This window comes from Phocoena phocoena, chromosome X, assembly GCF_963924675.1.
Source record: "Phocoena phocoena chromosome X, mPhoPho1.1, whole genome shotgun sequence".
NCBI lineage: Eukaryota > Metazoa > Chordata > Mammalia > Artiodactyla > Phocoenidae > Phocoena > Phocoena phocoena.
Genome location: NC_089240.1, coordinates 80,669,192 through 80,690,275, shown reverse-complemented (window position 1 = coordinate 80,690,275; position 21,084 = coordinate 80,669,192). Strand labels below are relative to the sequence as shown.

At 34.7% G+C, this 21,084-nt stretch overlaps 1 protein-coding gene across 1 annotated transcript in view; it reads right to left on the bottom strand.

The window, feature by feature from the left end:
* The window catches only part of DIAPH2 (diaphanous related formin 2), a 741,115-nt gene that overhangs the window by 644,145 nt on the left and 75,886 nt on the right, over positions 1-21,084 (bottom strand). The window contains exons 4-5 of the mRNA XM_065900213.1: positions 15,288-15,392; positions 10,212-10,232 (exon numbers count right to left, since the gene is read on the bottom strand). Coding sequence (XP_065756285.1) covers positions 10,212-10,232; positions 15,288-15,392 — 126 coding nt within the window. The remainder of the gene's footprint in view (positions 1-10,211; positions 10,233-15,287; positions 15,393-21,084) is intronic.

Below are 21,084 nucleotides of genomic sequence, written 5' to 3'. Positions count from 1 at the left end.
CAGCAACATGGGTGGACCTAGAGATTATCATACTAAGGGAAGTAAGTCAGAGAGAGAAAGACAAATACCATACCATATCACTTATATGTGGAATCTAAAATATGACACAAATGAACTTATACATGGAACAGACTCACAGACACAGAAAACAGACTTGTGGTTGCCAAGGGGGAGAGGGATGAGGGAGGGATTGACTGGGAGTTTGGTATTAGCAGATGCAAACTATTATATATCGAATGGATAAACAACAAAGTCCTACTGTACAGCACAGAGAACTATACTCAGTATCCTGTGATAAACCATAATAGAAAAGAATATGAAAAAGAATATATATGTAGAACTGACTCGCTTTGCTGTGCAGCAGAAATTAACACAACATTGTAAATCAACTATACTTCAACAAAATAAAATTTTAAAATAATAATAATGTTAGTGAAAGTAAGCACCCATGGTGATGACCATTATCCATAACTGCCTGGAATCCACCAAATTCTTACTCAGGTTTTGGTTAAGAGGCCAAGCTCTGGACTCAGTCTGACTGGATTCAAGTCCTGGTTCTCCTACCTACTTGCTGTGCAACCCCAGATAACGTACTTGCTTTCCTAAGCTTCACTTTCCTCATCCAAACAATGGGGGTGATAATTGTTATGAGGATTAAATTGGTTTTTACATGAAACTTACTAAGCGTAGTCCCTGGCACTCAGTGCCCTCTAAAGGTTAGCTATTATTACGTTATTACGTGTTGAATACAACAGAATGAATATTATATACTGTATTAGTTTGCTAGGGTCGTCATACCAAAAAAAAAAAAAAAAAGAAGATGAAGAAGATGAGAAAAGCAAAACTACAGAGCAGGTGGCTTAAACAACCAAAATTTATTTCCTCACAGTCTGTGGCTAGAATTCCAAGATCAGGGTGTCAGCAGGGTTGGTTTCCTCTTGAGGCCTCTCTCCTTGGCTGACATATGGCCACATTCTCTCTGTGTCCTCACATGGTGTTTCCTCTGTGCATACCTCTGGTGTTTCTTTGTCCAAATTTCCTCTTATAAGGACACCAGTTAGACTGGATTAGGGTATACCCTAACAGCCTCATTTTAATTTAATAAACTCTTTAATGGCCCTATCTCCAAATAGTCACATTCTCAGGTACTAGGGGTTAGGGCTTCAACACAGGACTTATGGGAGACACAATTCAGCCTATAACATATACTTACCTCACTCTACGTGAAAACATTCCACACAATAAGAAAATCTGAAATAATTCTGAGGAAAAGTCTCAGTTCTCATAACTTCTCAGCTTTCGAACATAGAGAGAACCTATGTGACCTCATTTAACTCTGAGAGGATAGACAGATAGATGGATATACAGATACACAGACGCATACGCACACACACACTCTGTCTACCTAGTATACGGGTGCCAATCACACTTTGTAAAACAGCTCTCTGGATGCAAACCACTCTGCCAAAAAAGCATCATCATCAATGAAAATAAATGATTCACCTAAAGTATACAAAGTAGTCACTACACTCAAAGCACAAGAATTACACTGCATGAGCAATTATGTTCTCCTTAGATCACAAATTCATTGAAGAAAGGAACCATGACAGGTTAGTAAAAATTTACAAACAGATCAGCATAAAAAATGAGCTTGGAAAGTTTTTTGTACCTTTGATTGACGCTCTTAAAATTCATTTTTGTTTTCGATATTGTTTTGATAGGCAATTGTGGTCTCAACTAGAATAGCACATGAAATGAATGCAGTAATCCAGTATCTGAATTATGGTGACCACAGTAAAAAAAATTACCTTAAATGTTACTAGTCACATGACCATTATTTAGCGATGCAGGCCCACAAAGCATTAGGCTCAAAAAGCATTTCATACAAGCATATAAACTGGATACTAATTCACGTTATGAATATCTGTTGACCACCGACAAAATACCCTCGACAGTATATACCACTCAAAAAAACTCCATGGAAAATGGCCAGACCCCAGGAATCTGGAGATGGAAGCAATGTCTTCCTGAAAAAATGATGCACAGACCTACAGAAACACATATAGTATGTAGCTCAAATGAGAAAATGTGTGAAGTGAAAGGGCTTTAAAAACTCTAAAGCACTTTATAAATCTAAGGTGGCATTTTTAAGATGATCTTATTCTGCCCTTACCCCATTCAAAGGAGCTAATTATGATTCAACCAGTCTTTTCCTAACAGATAAGCAAGAACAAGAAATCTGATTAACTGAAATGGGAAATTGTATCAGACATGTGAGAAAAAGGCCAAAATTTGATATACAGTAAGTTAAGGTAACTCTTTAATATTGATCATCATCTTAGAGTGTCTAATTTTTCCCCTGCTGACAACACTACCTGGATCAAGAAAGCATTGTCTCGTAAGAAATATCCCTGTGTCATGCCACTTGTTTTATAATGGTAACAGTAAATTTTACACAGAGCTTTTAAAGGATATGTGGTATAGAGACCATACTATTTAACAACCAAAACAAACATTAAAAAACACTTCTCATGTAATTATCTCATGCTCTGTGGCTGACCAAAATTGTTGCCATAATTGAAAAATAAAAAAAAAAATTTAATAATAAATTTAAAAAACTGTTGCCATAAATGAAAAATAAAAAAATAAATTAAAAAATTTAAAAATATGAAATAATAACTACACGAGTGTTAAATGTCTTATACCAAGCATCAGATTTTAAATGTATTATTTTTACCTGATGATATACACAGAGAAAGAAGCTCAATCGAAATTTTTAACATGATCACAAGCAAAATACACAGAAAATAAACTTGCAGTGCAGAATCCTACATGAAAAGGATATCTTTTTGTTTCTAATATCAGGACACACTATAAAACATAACTACTCCATACTCATAAATATTAATGCATCAATTTACAAAATATATGTCTAAACGAAAGTCAATATTCATACTGTCTTTTCGATGTTTCCAAATGCCCAAGGTAAGATGACTTGCTAATACTTTATAATCGACATTATCTTAGCATTCCTTAAACAATGAATTTAATCTGGCATGATGAAATAATGTAATTTATGACAATGCACTGGAAGGGAAGGGACTGATAAGAAATTGTTCTAAAAATGAATGGAGGTTTAAATAACAAAACCTTTCAAAACATATGCAGATATTCCTATCCAAAACAAGTATAATACACAAGCCAGCTTGCAGTATCAAAACATAAGGAAATGGGAAGGAAGCTACTCATTGCACATAATGGATGTGAAATTAGAAAAGACCAAAAGTGGAATTTTAATATTGCTTGTGCTATTTTTAAAAGATCACTTATAAACTATACCCTCATTAAACAGTCTTAGGTCTTATTTTCACCTGATTACCAAATGAGTTTTCTACTTTATATATACTAGTTAAAAATAATTGCACTGATTATTTTTATTCTGATTGAATTTAGATTTTTAACAAAATTTTCACCACCATAAAACTAAATATTTTGCAGTAGCAACTATCCTACAATTTCTAAACCTATAACAAGAGAAAGAGGAACAAAAAACAATCAAATTGGCATACCAAAAAAGCCATGTTTTATCAGGAGGCAGCTACTTCAAACTCCAATAATCAATGTTTTGTCTCCCCCTTCTGGACCATACAATTATTTTTAAAAAAAGAAACAGCAAAGTAAGATTTGATCTTTTTTTCACAGGATATATTCAAATAATTGGTCTGACACAAGTGTAACGTTACATGAAGTAATCATGATGATACTATTAGATCAGTAAACTAATAAAACTTCAATTTAATAATGCAATAGCAGCTTAACAGCCCACAAATACATACTGCCACGCTTAGTGGTATTTTATGGCTATTAGTGGGTAGCTTGTAGTAAGAAACACATCAATAGCATTTTGAATTTATTACTTTGAGCCTGGCTATAAGTTTACTGTTAACAGGAACTTTCTTTCAGCATGAACTTCTTCAACAGCCTAGGGAAACAAATTCATTTGGCTCTATTTTGAGAAAAAGGTCCTATAATATTCACTCAATTGTGCCCAAAATTGCCATGCCCCAATTAGGACAAAGAAACATACATGTGTACCTACCCTTCACCTATGATGGGGCTGTCCTTTTGACTCAGATTATTTAGAAACACTGCAAAACGTACAAATGTGACATCCTAATTACATAAAATGGCTTATCTAGTAAGCAATACTACAGGCCACCAAAATGATTAGCTCTTTTCTATCCAGGTCCACTGAGTCAACAAGAAACACACATGACCTTCATTGCCTAGTACAGGAAATGAGGCTGTGGTTTATAAACAGGTAAGTGTTATTAGAATGATAAACAACATATGTTCAGCAGCATGTGCAGAGAATATATTTACAATAGTTAAAGTAGGTGTTTGAAACAGAAAACCTAATTATAAAAATTCTACTCTATGCTACGAGTGCCAAAGAAATGGTCTTGCGTGGCAATAACATTATTCTTATTTCTGTGATTTTACTAATTTCTCCTTGATTAACATGTCTAAACTGAACTCATCCTGTTTTACTCCAAACGTAGTCTTGCTCCTGACTTCTCCATGAAGGCTCAAGTCACCATCACTTCAGTCACCCATGCTTGCAAATTCACTCATTATTGAGTCACACATCTCCTCTGCCCTTTTTCATCATTTGCTGAGGCTGATATAGTCTACTTCTGCAATCTCTCTCTCATCTATCACCTCCATTTAGTTCTTACTAACCACTCTCCATTCCAGGGTCTTATTACTTCAAGTACAGCGACAACCCCCAGCTTGATCTCCCTGCCCCAGTCTCTAACCTCTCCAATTTCCACTGCTCCATTAATCTTCCCCAAATGTAACTCAGATTTTGTCATTCCATTGCTCAAAACCTTCCAGGATTCCTCACTGACTATTAAAGTACCATCTCCTTGGCATATCCCTCCTAAAATGACCTTAACCTACCTTTCCACATTTACAACCCCCTGATATACTTAACCTATGTTTTTAGTCACCTTAACAAAAACACTCCCGTACTTCCCCTTGGTTTACTCCACTCCAACCACAGTGGCCTCTTTGCAATTCTTCAAATACTCAAGGCACACTCCTGCCTCAAAGCCAGGGCACTTGATGCTCTCTCTGCCTGTAAAGCTCTTCCCTAGATATTTGCATTGGCTCTCCCCAGTTTCACTCATGTCTCTGTTCAAATGTCATTTGCTCAGAGAGCTCACCTACCTAAAACAGCACAACCCTGATCACACTCGGCTTTCTCATCTTGATTTTTTTCCTTCATAGCTCTTACCACTACCTGCCGTTATATTTGATATGCGTCTTATTGTCTGCCTCCCCAAGTAGAAATATAAGCTCCATGAGGAATTTATCTGTAATGGTTCATCACCCAAGCACCTAGAATAGTGTCTGGCACATAATAGGTGGGCAGTAACTTTTTATCTAAAAAAGAAAAGAATCTGTGGCTAGAGAGATTAACCAGACCTAGAGAATGAATGAGTGCTGAATCAGGATTTAAATTCAGGTCTTTATGATGCCAAAATAAACACTATCCCAAAAGACACCCTACTGCTTGCCCTAGGCGCTCAACTATTTCTGTCATTAAGTTACTTTATATTTAACATTGTTAGGTCTGGTCATTATAATTCTATTTTCCAATTATCATATGTAATCATGTCAATTTTTACCCTTTTCTCCCACAGAAGAATGGTTCTTCTTCCTCCTGTGGATACATTATTCCTGGTTTGCAGTGAAATCAAATTAGTCATTTTAGCTGATTCCTAAACCTGTTTCATGCAATGTGTTACTAAATAACAAAAACAATTTATTTTCTTTCAAAAAGTTTACACTTACCTATAACTAGAAGCCATTGAAAAAGTCATTCAGTTCTTTCTATCTCTATCTCACTCTAAGTTCTCTTTTGCTATTTTAAGATATTGATAAGAAGATATTCTATCCTTTCTTAGATAGCATCTATAACAAATCTTCAACTATCTTATTAAATCTTTAAAATAACCTTGTCAATATTATCTTGAGACCATATATGAATTTTTATTTTTTTTCAAAGCCCAGCAATAATCTATACCACATAACACATAGCTTCCAATAAACAGGCAAAACATTCTTTCTTCCATCCAGCCAAATCCTTCCCACCATTCTTGACCCAGAATAAATCACTCTATTAAATAGCACACATCTTGAATACTTAGCAAAAAAAAAAAAAGAGGCAGCTCAAAGTCTCATCTTGTTTTACCATGTTATCTTCATGTTTTATGTCTGTCATACCAAGCATTTCATAAAATTTAATACATTTAACCAAAAAATGTAATTTAGACCTGCTATTTGCAAGGTTCTTAATATAATAAATATATTAAATATAAACAATAAACTTCAAAACCATCCTGAATTGAGTATTATTATCCTCATTGTGTTAATAGGGAGACTGAGGTTCAGAGACATTAAGTAAATTATTTAAGGTCACACAGTTAGTACGTAGCAGAGTTGGAATCTGAGCTCAGGTCTATTTGCCTCTGAATCCATGACCTCTACTAAAATTTGTATCCCTTCATAGGGTCTATATTGTGGACATAAAAAGACAGACCTGCACGGTAACAGTAAGTATTATTCAAGGACATACATTATTATAAACTAAAGTAATATAGGTGTATTATAAAAAAGGCCCTTAAGGAACATATAATGTAATAGAAACTATAAAATAGAGTAGAAAGTGATTCCAAAAGGAAGTTAAAAATAAAGTGCTATAGAAGTTCAGAGAAATTATTAGGAGGAAATCAGGAGGTGGGGGAATGGGGGGGGAAGGTCATTGGGATAGACTTCATGGAAGAGCTGAGGATGGGGAGAATGTTGACACAGGAGGGAAAATATTCGAAGCAAAAAAAAAAAAATGATCCAATGAGCCAAGTCAGAAGCAAGACTGCTTGAGGCTGAGTGGGTGGTTATGTTCAGGTAACAGCCTGATTTGTAAAGTAAATTTCTGAAAGAGAATAGTGAAAACTAAGGCTAATGGTAGTCTGACATCAGGAGGACCTCAAATGCCTCCAATTCTGCTTCTAATCAACACTGGAGGGATAAAAGGAAGACAGGGTCATGAAGACCTGGTTCATTACATATTCCATCTTTCCAGTTTCAGTCTGACTTCTACATCACTCATTTTTTGACCAACATATGTAGTCTTTAGGCAACCAGAATACTTAAAGTGGCTATTCTAGGATTTCTTCTCTGTTGAACACTTCTTATGAAATTCTTACCTGTCCACTTTATCAACAAACACTTCCCATCTTTTGTAGATTAGTGAGACCACGAAAAATAAGCCCTTTTGTACCTGACTTTCAACTGGTGATTTTAAATATTTTTCTTCACTCCTCTCTCTAGTCTCAACAAACAACAAAAAACCTTCCTCCTGAAGGCACCCTTCCCACCTAAACTCTAGAATTAATTCCCTCATCACTTCCTCTAGAAGCTGGTCGATCCCTAGAGTATCCTCCCCTTATTGCAGGATTTGCAAACTCCAACATAAGAAGCAGCTCACAGATAAAACAACGGGTATGAAATCATTTCTATTGTAGATCAATCATAACATCTTTCTCATAGTGTCTTTCAGAACACTCTCAGACAAGATGAAACTGTTCGCTAAACCATAAGCAGCCACTTTGCAACCTTTCCTATATTACATCTTCAGGCCCTATCTTATATTCTGTTTTCCTGTCTACCTTCCCCATTAGACCTAGTATTTTGAGGGCACCAGCTATGTTCATTGGGGAAGAAAAACATATAATTTATCTTAATAAAATGTGCTAAATATTACAATTGAGCTATATACACGGTGCTATGGAAAGGAAGGTGTTATCTAAGATGGCTTTTCCTTCAAAGACTGACATGAAGCTTAATTTTGATGGATATTTAGGAGCTTGCTGGGCACACTCAAGAAGAAAAGGGCATTCTGGCTCAAAGAAACAGAATGTGCTTGATTTAGAGGGATTAAAGAATAGGATGTTAAGGAATTGCCAAGTGTTCCTGTACAGACAGAGGACAGGCACATGTAAGAATGCAGCTGGAGGTGAAATTAGAAAAGGAAGCGGGGATAAGATCACAAAAGGAATAGGGAGACATTTGAAAGTTTTGATGGGGTAGCAGCAGCATCTCTTGTAACCATGTAGAGCATGTGTGGGTGGGGTGTGAGAGCCAAGACTAGGAGAGTATTGAGGAGACGGGGCAGCCACAGGTGTGTTAAATCATGGGTCTGAGATTAGGGGAGAGAGCTGAGAGTTATTTAGGAGAAAGAACTTGGTAACTGGATGTGGAGAAATCAGTAATCTTTCAGTAGCTTCTGGCATAGGTCATTGGATTGCTTATGGTACCAAGACCAGAAATACAGGCTGGCTCTGGCCCACATTAAAATGAGCTCCAGATTCCTTCATTGCCCCAAACTCTGTTATTTAACCCCACCCCTTAAATAACTCTGTTATTTAAGCCTCCAGTTTAATGCAGGTCCTCACTGACTCACACATGTCTCCTAGGTAGCACCCCAAACAAATCTCTCTATCCTAATCCAGTATTTCTCAAAGTCAGCTCTTGAGCCTACCTTATCAGAATCTCCTGTGGTGCTTGATAAAAAGGCAGAGTTCTTGGCCCTATCCCAGACCCCATGAAGGGCAAAACCTGCATTTTGATACTTTCAACTTTGGGAACCACTAGCCTGATCCAGCCTACCTACTACTATCAAATTTATTTTTCTTAAACCCTGCTTCCCTCATGTCACTTGCTTGCTCCAACTAATTTCTAATCTTCTACCCAGACTTCAAGATCCTCTTTCAACTTGATTTTTGAATCTTTCCAATTTACTTTTTTGTTCTCTGTTCCAACAAAGTCAACCTCATCTCTCATTTCCCTCTTCTCCCCCGACCCCCTCCCAAACACAGTTTGGTTCTTTCTCCAAGCCTTTGCATTCAATATTACTTCCAAAATCTGCGAGCTTCTCTATCATCTCTCCTCCCCAGTCAAATCCCAGCCACCAGATCCTGAAAGTCTAGAAATGTGCATGGAGTTTTCTCTAATTACTCTAACCCTACTTCTCTCTCCTGCTCATGTATTCCTATTACACTTACAATCAGCCGGCACAATTTAAGGTTTGATTATTTCAACATATATTATTGAAACTATAAGGTCTTATCTCATTCTTATTGGCCAGTCATCAGTGTGCCTAGCATAGTTCTTGGCACATAATAAGCACTGAAGAAATATTTGTTGATTTTTGAAATCATCCCAAAAGATGAATGGCTTTGTTTTCCCTTAAATGTCACGTGAATTCAAAAAGAAAAAAAAAGAGGACTTCAATTTTTAAAAGCAAAACAAATGTAAATATATTTACTATTCTAGATACCATGGTACCTGATGATGCTAAAGATAATGTTTCCTGGCCTGTTTTTGAAATGCAGTCTGCTTAATCATGAAGGCAAGGTAATTACAAATAGCTCTTAATTACAATACAGGCCACTTTTGGTGTATTGGTATAATAGTGTATCATGTAATTGTGGCACTGAAATGCAGTGTCTGTAGTAAAAGAACCTTTAGAAGACAGCAACAGAAAGAACCTTAAAAGATAACGCAAGCCAATCACTTCAATTTATCCACTTAATAACTGAACCTCAGAGAAACTACATGACTTGCCCAAAGTCACAAAGCTGATGAGTAGCACCCAACAAAGACAAGCACGCAGGTCTCCTGACTGAACATCAAAGGTTGCTCTCGTTACACTATGTGCTTAGGGATACTAAAGTCAAAGTCAGATACTTCAATAAGAATTCCTGTTAGCATAAACCAACCTTTTATGAGTCTCTGCCTGCCATCCTGAAAAACTGAGGTAAAACACACAGTTTTATCAGAATCATAAAGACTGACACGGGCACAATTACGAAAAAAAAGAAAAAAAATTTATAAAGAAGTAAAACTTTCTAAGACAGAATATACAAACATATTCTACTTCTAAAGCATTTCCCAAAGCCACAGGAAAAATACTTACCATAGCTAAATTCTATTCACCTGATCTTAATATTCACCTCACTATTTTGGTAAAATATACACCAAAAGAAGAGCCCAACATATAAAATACTATAAGCAAAAATCACTCAATCCCCAAAAGCACAAATTCACTTCTAAGGGTAAAACACATCTTTTGTACTCACCATAACTTTACTTCCAACTATCTGCATGCAGTGGTCAACGGAGAGTGGTTATGGTGTAAAAAAAAACAAACAGCAACAGTATTAGTAATCAGAAGCTTTTCACAGAAGTTAAGTGTTTAGTAAATTAGTAAATAGCTACCCCCTATGTATACTTTTAATACTTTAGATCTAGAGGCTAACACAAATATATCAGTATTGATTTCTACCGTATTTCAAAAATGTGTAAAGTCTGCAGAATAAAGATTCCCACATAAAAGATTATTACAACTTAAGGATTTTTTTTTAAATTTTCTGTGATGGGCTTCTCAGCTAGTGCAGTGTAAACATCAAGTAATGAAAGATTAAGTGTAATCAGGCATCAGATATTTTATCAGCCCACAACCCCTCAAAAAAATTATCACAAGAAAATCGAATTTTTTCCAAATATTGCTTTTTATCTCTTTCCTTATTTTAACAGGTATACTATTAAGGTTGAAATTATGTATTTTAGAATGTAAATGTTGCATTTAAATTCATGCATTAAGTTAATAAATAAACTTTAGGTTGAAAACTGGAATATTTTATATTGTTATGAATTTAAGGTTTAAAATATTGTTTTATATTATACTTGAAAATTACAAAGCAGATAGATTGCTTATGATTCTAGTTTTCTAGATCATCCTAGAATTTCTATTATAAGAGCACAGTTTTGTATATAATGCAAAGACAAAGAAGTAGTTTGTATTTAAATATAGTTATTCATAAGGAGGAAACAGTTCAAAAATTACAACCTCGACTGAGCTTTTCTAATGGTTAAGAGAAAAGAGAATTTCTGAGAATTTGTGTTTAAGAAAGCAAGAAGTAAAATCATAGTCCTAAAACATAATTTTATACTAAAATCCAATCCAAATCATTGTTATCAGTTTCCTACACTTGAATATCAAGCAATGTTCAAAAAAGACCTAATCCACAATTGAAAACCATTAATCTGATAGCAGTTTTATTATCACTATGTGCTGTTTTTCAGCTAGTACTTTAAAAATAAAAATCAAATATAATTGAAATCCCAATAAGAATTCTAAGTTTAACAGGATACTGCAAAATACAAAAAGATAATGACAGTTTCCCAGTAAATTATTTCAGAGGAATCCATGAATCTCCAAATAGAGAAGTAGCTTTCTTAAATATTCATTCAACAGACTATTTACAGGCAGTGATTATTTAGTTGAATAAAAGCTTCTGTGGTGCCATTAACCACCTTCTGAATTGAAAGATATGCTACTGACCTAAATTATCTCCTCCCACCAAAAAGCCAGAGATCTTATTTGTCCCTTGTTTATTTAGCACAGACATGAAGCTAAAAGTATGAATGCAAGCCTTCTTAACAATTAAGGCAGGTCTATACTCGGTGAAACGACCAGAATACGGCCCATTTAATGATTCATTCCGATTGCAAAATGATTGCATTTAGCTAAAGCACATACAGCAAAGAGATTAGATGAGACAAGGAAAGCTAAAAGAAACTGGTTTGGTCATGTTTGGGTTCAATTGTTTCACCATATCTAGGTGATGCCTCGAAAAGATCTGAGAAAGAAAATATCTGATAATGGCAAAAGCAAAACCATTAATATATGTATACACACATACAAATAGATATACACACATACAAATAGATATACTACAGCTCTCAAATGCTTATTATATGGGTCAATCTAAAAAAATTTAGAGATGTATTTGGTATCACTATTTTGAATTTCCTATTGAGAGTTTTTTAAATCAATGATACCTTTCAATGTCATGAAAATATAATTTTACATATTTTTAAATCTCAACTTCAAAGATTGCTATTTAAGTTAGAAATAAACTAGTTTCTTAACATTCTCATAAGGACATTGACATCTGGCAAACTAATGTTAGGATTTCAGTGACTAATTTTTCCTCATATATAGGAAAAATTATAGGCTGTTAAAAAATAACATGTCTATATAGGCTGTTAAAAAATAACATGCAACATTCCCTCTAAGTCACTGATGTCTTGTGCCTCTCAGGATTATGAATTGATATGACAATGTTGCAATATTAACAAAGCTTGGTTTTCCATTTCTGAAAACATATGTTGGTGTTTTGAAAACAAAGGCTCTTCCAGATTATCTGTGGCCAAATTATCTACACATACTAACTACCCTAGATCAGGTCCATAACCGCACTTGCTACAATGAGCAAATGAGTACAGCTCCAGCAGAGAAGAGGCTCTTTTCCACTCCCTTAAAGTCCATTCATCACTGACAGAGTTACTCAAGCTACTTTTTCCTTCGCATTCACACAACTTAACATTCTCTACTAAGGAACTTGAAAAGGAAAAAAACTAAGCAATAGTTTTCATCATTATCTTTCAATTTCCTTTATATTCTCTTATTTCAGGCTAATTTTGGCATAGTCAATTACACAATAAAAGACTCTCCTTTGCTTTAGAAACAGGTTTTGAGCCCAAACCTGTGTATTAGTTTCATGTTGCTTTACAGTCCTTACCCACAAACCCAGGAGAATGACCCACATCTCTTACTGAGCTCATATTTTATTTGTTTTTCAATTCCACACAAAATGACTAATGCAGGTGTTAAAGGTGGAAATGTATAATTTATGTTTAAATTTAACTGTAATTTTCACACATTTTACATATGACTACAAGACATTTTTCCACCATGGACTATAGTCCTTAACTTTGCTTTTACTTCAAGATGAAAGTTTTGGCTACTTGTAAAGCATTTTCATAAAGAAGTGGTTACAATCACATCTACTTTAGAAGTGGAAACATTTTTAATCAGTGTATCAATATAATGAAAAAGTAAGCATAAAAAGGTATGACAAGCAAAGCATATCTAAAGCCTAATAAAAAACAGCAGGATGGAAACTTTGGTTACACATAGGTAAATGGGCATAGGTTAGGTTATAATTTATGCAAATTTTATTGTCATGATCACGAAGAGGTCAAAAGATGAGAGGATGGTTTGTCACTGAATGGCATCCCTATCACCTTCAAAAGGAAATCACATATGCAATTTCCTTTGTTTTCGCCACAGAAAACACAGCACTAATGAATGTCTCCCCAAAGTGAGAAAGCTTTAAAGCATGCTTATCAACAGGCTTTCTTTCATCATAATATTTGGTCCATGAAAAATATTTGCAAATAAAATGTATAACCTTAGAGCTCTAATGAAAGTTCTGTACACACATCAGGTGCTCCTATGTGTGCTAAAGGAAGCAAATAAGGATCACATACTAAATAGTTATAGTACTGATTTTGAGCCTAACACCTTAAATATAGTATTTTCATGTCTTTTGAGAAACATTCAATTTCCATGTTTCAAATAAAGCAATTGTAGAGAGCTCATCCAATGTTTACCCAAAGTTTAGCATTTTAATCTTAAAAATGAGTCTATAAATTAAAAGTGTGCATCTCTCTGGTCAGTTGAAGAGGAAACAATAGGATAAGTGAAAACAAGCTCTACATAGAGATAGAGTCAATATCAAAAGGTTAAGGAGTAAGAGCTTCATACAATCTTGATTATATTCAGTCCCACTTACACAAACAAAAACAACAAATGAGCCAGAAACACTAACAAAATCTTACCATTAAAAACACCACATAATTATTCATGTAATATTATCTGTACTTTGCACTCAGATTTAGCTATATAGATTTACTAGTGTATTTGCCTTTAGGTATTTGAAAAATAACATTGAATGTACACCCTGCACTTCCTAAAGCATTTTACTGTGAACAATAAGCTGACTACAAAAATGAGGAGATTCATCAGAATTTCAAAGCAAAACCTATGCCTCACCTAATTCTATTGAAAACGACGCTCATGGCAAATTTCACTTATCACTTGAAACATACTTCTGCCCTTGGATACCAGAAGCAAATTAAAAAACATGCTGTTGCTCTGCTCTGGCAGAGCTGCAATGCGTTATGTTTAAATAGTTCAGCATTCAGATTTAGCTTGCTTGAAGTACAATATGGAATCAATACAATTGTAGAATTCAGGGCAAAATGCATCAGTAATTGCCACTGCAATTACTGTACTGAAATAGCATTAATAGGATAGCCAAATAACTTTAGAACATATTTTTCCACTGAAGAGCTATTTTATTCACTGGTCAAGTTTTTACATTTAAAATATGTATGTCTTAAATGTAAATGTGTTTGTGTGTGATATACATATTACACAAACATAAAATCACTGTGTGTGATACATACATACATACACACATGTATATAATATATAACAAATATAGTGATGTCATGAACTCTAAATGTGAAAAGCTTCTTCTTTACAGAAATGTAAAAGATATATTTCACCATTTCAAAAAATACATTTTTTCTTACAAAAATAAATCAAACCTGAAGACTATTTTTGGAAGCACCTTAGGAAATGAACAAAGCAACACATTCCATTAAAACACGAAGATTTTCCTGCTGAAGACAAGTCTTTTCAATGAACCCTACTTTCAAGTCTTTTGAGACTCGCACAGATTTCATTAAAGCTCCTATTAAACACCCTTTTTTATGTTAAATTTAGCTGTATAATAACAATTATGAGGTAGTTTACATAGTTAGCATCACAGAAAATAATGAAAAAAACCAAAACTGCTTATTAAAAACATTGCTAAAAATTTCATGCAAGCAGATACCGGACATATAGCTTTATTGTAAACTTAGTTAAATCTTGTGACTAGGCTATGTTTGTATCTTCTACCTCAAAATCTGAAATGTTCATGTAACAAACTGTGTATTAAGTGGAATACCTGCAAATTGCTGTCATTTGTTAGTAAGTGCACAAAAACTCAGCCCCAAAACTTACTGGATTAACTCAGAGCCCTCTATCCTTAGTCTGTCTTGTTTATAAGAATGGAAGTCTAATTAAGAACAGTTTTAAAATATATACAAAATGTATTAAAGTACATGTATATGCTTCTTTTATGAAGTCTATATAAGTACATTGAGGCAAGAACTTGGAGAGCCAAGATTTGTTTCTTTTTAAGCAGATAACGCTAAGCTCATTATGTGGGTGCCAGGAGATTCTCACTACTTACAGATTTGGCAGTAGCAGAAATATACTGGACGACCATCTCACGCTTGGTGGTAAAATCTTTGTTTCGTAAAGGAGCTTTTCGTTCTTCATTAAGGTTCATGTCCTCCTGTTAAAAAGAACATTTATTGTGAGCATTAGCAAATTTCTGCTTACGAGTTTCAAAAGTGATTAGTAAATATTAAACAACAAGGTCCTACTATATAGCACAGGGAACTATACTCAATATCCTATAATAAACCATAATGGAAAAGAATATGAAAAAGAATATATATATATGTATGACTGAATCACTTTGTTGTACAGCACAAATTAACACACCATTATAAATCAACTATACCTCAATAAAATAAATTTTAAAAAAAGAAAAAGAAAAAAATTAATATTTTTTATCTTAAAATAGTAAGTCATGCTATGACTAACAACAACCATCATTTTTCTGGCTCCTTCACTATTATTTTTCACTCTATATACCATAATCTTGTATAAACTTTACCATATAATCATGGTTCATATCACTACCTACTCAATAAATGAGCAGAAAGAAAAAAAAACTTTTAACTATTCCATAGAATAAACTGGCAATTTATAGTATAGATATACATCATACCTTAGCAAAGCTATTTATTTACACTGATAGCAAAAATAAACAGATAAACAAACACTTTACTATTTGGCATATGTTCTCGTAGGATCATTATTATCTAGAAGAGCAAATATGATTTGTAAATTAATAGGAAATATATAGCTACAATATGTCACTGAAGAAAGATTCATGAGAAGTTGCTGAATTTGGAAAAAAGAAAATCAGAAACATAGTTACCCATATAGGGATAACAAAAACTACTCACTGTAGAGAAAAATATTGTTACAACAACACATTGTTTTGAGGTTCAATAAGCTTTAATTTGGTTGGAAATCTTCCTTTATATTGTGATACACACACATGTATAACATTTTCACTAGACAAATTATTTTTCTTCATTTTGAAACTCATGTTAACCCCTGCAACACATGAAGACGGGGCTCCCAAACCCCAGGCCATGGCCTGTTAGAAACTGGGCCACACAGTAGGAGGTGAGCGGCAGGTGAGCAAAGCTTCATCTGCCGCTCCCCATCGCTCGCGTTATGGCCTGAACCATCCCCCACTTCCCTGTCTTTGGAAAAATTGTCTTTCACTAAACCAGTCCCTGGTGCCAAAAAGGTTGGGGACCGCTATATTAAGACACCCTTGAAGGGTCACAAAATCAAGTTGGAAAGGACTATGCTTCAAAAAGTAACATCAAATGAAAAGACAACCTACAGAATGGGTGAAAATGTTTACAAGTCATATGTCTGATAAGGGGCTTGTATATAAATTATAAAAAGAAGCCTTACAAGACAACAATAAAAAGACAAATAACCCAAATACAAGTGGGCAAAGGATTTGAATAGACATTTCTCTAAAGAAGATATACAAATGGCCAATAAGCACATGATGTTCAACATCATTATTCATCAGGGAAATGCAAATCAAAATCACAGTGAGGGCTTCCCTGGTGGCACAGTGGTTTAGAGTCTGCCTGCCGATGCAGGGGACACAGGTTTGTGCCCCGGTCTGGGAAGATCCCACATGCCGCAGAGCGGCTAGGCCCGTAAGCCATGGCTGCTGAGCCTGCGCGTCCGGAGCCTGTGCTCTGCAACGGGAGAGGCCACAACAGTGAGAGGCCCACGTACCGCAAAAAAAAAAAAAAAAAAAAAATCACAGTGAGATAACATTTCACTCCCACCAGGATGGCTATGACAAAAAAGGTAATAACAATTGTTGGTGAGGATGTGGAGAAATTGGAACCCTCACACACTGCTGGTGAGAATGTGAAATGATGCAGCCACTTTGGAAAACAGTCTAGCAGTTCCTCAAAAAGTTATACTTAGAGTTACCACATGACTCAGCTTATACCCAAGAGAAATGAAAACATCTGTTCACATAAAAACTTGTACATGGGGACTTCCCTGGCAGTCCAGCGGTTAAGACTTTGCCTTCCAATGCAGGGAGTACAGGCTTGACCCCTGTACTGGTCAGGGAGCTAAGATCCCACATGCCTCAGGGCCAGAAAAACAAAAAACATAAAACAGAAGAAATATTGTAACAAATTCAATAAAGACTTTAAAAATGGTCCACATCAAAAAATCTTTAAAAAAAAAAAAGAAACTTGTACATGAATGTTCATAAGCAGCAGAGTGGAAACAATCCAAACGTCCATCAAGTGATGAATGGATAAACAAATGTCATATGTCCATGCAACTGAATATTATTCAGCCACAAAGAGGAATGAAGTACTGATACATGCTATGGCATGGATGAACCTTAAAATCACATTATGCTAAATGAAAGAAGCCAGTCACAAAAGGCCATATATTGTAAGATCCCATTTATATTAAATATCCAGAACAGGCAAATCTATAGAGACAGAAAGTGGATTAGAGGTTGTCAGGGGCAGGGTAAGGTGAGGATGGGAGAATTGGGGTGTGACTGCCAACATATACGGTGTTTCTTTTGGGGGTGATAAAAATGTTCTGAAAGTGATTGTTGTGATGGTTGCACAGCTATTTGAATATATGAAAAAAACACACTGAACTGTATACTTTAATAGGGTGAATTTTATTGCATCTGAATGGTACCTCAATTTTTTAAAAACAGAAAAAGAAATCAGTATTTTTATCCCTTTACTTGCTTAGTAATTCTAACCATTACTATTTTTTAATGAAGTAAACTAATAGGCCAACAAAGAAAAATACTAAAATTATTTTAAAGATTCATATGTGAGAATGTGGGGGAAAAAACAAAGGATACATAAAAAGTAATCAAACTGCATCAATTGAATAGTAACTTCAGTGACAGCAAGAATCTCATGATCTATAGTTGCACCCACTGCAGTGATTCCTATGATGATTAATTGACAATCAATACTTATAAATTTCGTGTATATATACCTATCCCCTTTGATAGGCAGATGAAGGAAGGAAAGGACTTCCACGTCCTTCACCTTGAAATACTATACCTCTATTAATTCAGCTTCAGAATTTATGGCTTTATTGGCAAGTACATCATTCTGCTGACTCATATTGTGTTTGTTTCCATCAAAACCCCCTAAATACTGCTCATGTATAATGGACTATGTCCCTACCATCTCATAACATTCTGGTTAAATTATAGTCTCCTGCAAATGTAGTTAGCATGAATCTGCATCCCCAAGTAGAATCGACTCTGGAACGGTGACAAGATTGTATTTGTACACGTCACAGCCAGGCTTAAGAGTGTCACCTTTGGCAGTCTGTAGGTAGTTTGCTCTCCTTCCAGTGACATTTCTATGTTACCATGTACCTCTAATCTAATTGTTAATGGCACACACTGTTAAGATCATGCTATCAGACTAGAATCATGGAGGCAGGCAGGACATTAAGGGGAATATGGAGAATACAGACCTCAGAGGAATGTCAAGATTAATTGTGATCATGAACCCAAGCCTCGTGTATATTAACTAGCCATCAAAGAATGCTAGCTATTAGTGTTATTATCACTTCCCTGGTCTCATTTCTTTTTTCTCCTGTAAATGGCCTAAACCCTTCTTTTTTTTGTTTTATTTTTGTTGCAGTATAGTTGACTTACAATATTGTATTAGCCTCAGGTTTACAGCAAAGTGAAGCAGTTACACATATACATATATGCACTCTTTTTTTTTAGATTATTTTCCCATATAGGCCATTACAGAGTATTGAGTAGAGTTCCCAGTGCTATACAGCAGGTTCTTATTAGTTATCTATTTTCTATATAGTAGTGTGTATATGTCAATCCCAATCTCCCAATTTATCCCTCCCTGCACCCATATCCCCTGGTAACCATAAGCCTGTCTTCCACATCCATGACTCTACTTATGTTTTGTAAATAAGTTCATTTGTACCCTTTTTTTCTTTTTTACCACTTTTCATCTTACCCCTTAGGTTTGAATGATACAAGCTTGTATGCAGTTTTTCTACATACACTATGCTGTTACACACTTCCATTACTTTGTTCATGATGCTGTTCTCTCTGCCTAGAATGCTGTCAACTTCAGCACCCTCTTCATCTATTAACCCCCATCTTATCCCACCTCACCGCACCCCACCATGCCCAAATCCATATCGGGCTAACTCATGTACTTCTGCTAATTCTTCAGATTTCCCCCAAAGCATCTCATTTAGAAATGACTATCTTCACTCTATTCTTCCATATTAATTTCCTATATTGTATCAATATAAGCTAACTGAGGGAAGAAACTGGGTTCTTTTTTTCTTTGTATTTCCAAGCAAAGAGTATGCGTTCCTGGAATGCACCAGGCATTTAATAAATATCTGTTGAACCAATGTGATACTTAGGAGCTTTTCTCTAAATATTTTAATTTGCTTTACCACAAACACAAAATCCACAAAACCCATTAATTTATAATTTAAAATCCATTAATTTATAATCTTAAAATAATCAAAGATAACTATAATTGCTGTTCATGCTAGGGTATATTTTTAGGTACTAGGGTATCATTAGTTTATTCTCTTCAGGGGTACAGGTCCCCTCGAGATAGAAGTTAAAGAATACTTGAATAATTACTATTGAGAAGCAGAAGGAAGAGGGCAAGCATTAGATGGTGAAGTGAAGTTCAAATTTAAAAACAGCGAGTGGAAAATCCAGCCTTAAACTGGGATCAATGCATGTTGCAGAAACAGAAACAGTTACTTTATAGAAAATATATAGACATTTTTAGCAACTGTATAGAAAGAAGGAGCAAGTATTACTTCTTACAGAGGAGGAAAAGATGTAAAAACATAAAGGGTTGACATTTACCTTTCATAAAACAAGTGAGGAATTTTAAAAAGAAATGTTCTATCCTTTCTAGTTCTAGTAGAGGAATTATCTATAGAGCAAAGCCACAAACATTTTTTATACCTATAAATCTGCTGCATAGGTTGATTGGGACTAGGTACCATTCACATGAACAATGACTCATCTTATTTTTACAGAAAGAAGCAGCATACTACTAATTAGGCAGCTAATACTTCCAAATCATTAACTCCAGCTTTATAATACAATCATAAAACTAAATAGAGCAATACTCATAATTCAATATTAATTCTAAAAAATGTAATTGAATATGAAACTACTTCTAAACACACTGAGTATTTTTCTTTTTAATTGAAATATAGTTGATTTACAATGTTAAGTTTCAGGTGTACAGTAAAATGATTCAGTTATATATATATATACATATATATATATATACATATATATATATACACACACACACACACATAAATATTCTTTTTCAGATTCTTTTCCACTATAGGTTATTATAAGATATTGAGTAGAGTTCCCTGTGCTATACAGTAGGTCCTTATTGGTCATCTATTTTATATATAGTAGTGTTAAACACACTGAGTTCTTATAGTACTCAAAACACAAAAGCAAGCTTTTAGTGTATTTAACATTTAGTTAGTACTTCCACAATACATGAGAAGAATGTGGTATTTTGTAATTTAAGAAATGCTGAAGTAAATAACTGACCACTTATAATATTTGTATCAAGCCATGTTTGTAAACACTAAACCATTTTATCTCCTACCACTTATGCCATGATGCAATTTTCCTATTATAGACAAACTCCTTCACTTCTTCAGCAAATACACATTGTATTCTTAAAGTTATAACTGAGGAGCCGTATAAGAATAGAGTCAAATGAGAAGGTTAAAAGTTGAACCAGCTGCCTATTCATTCATTTGTATTCTCTTTC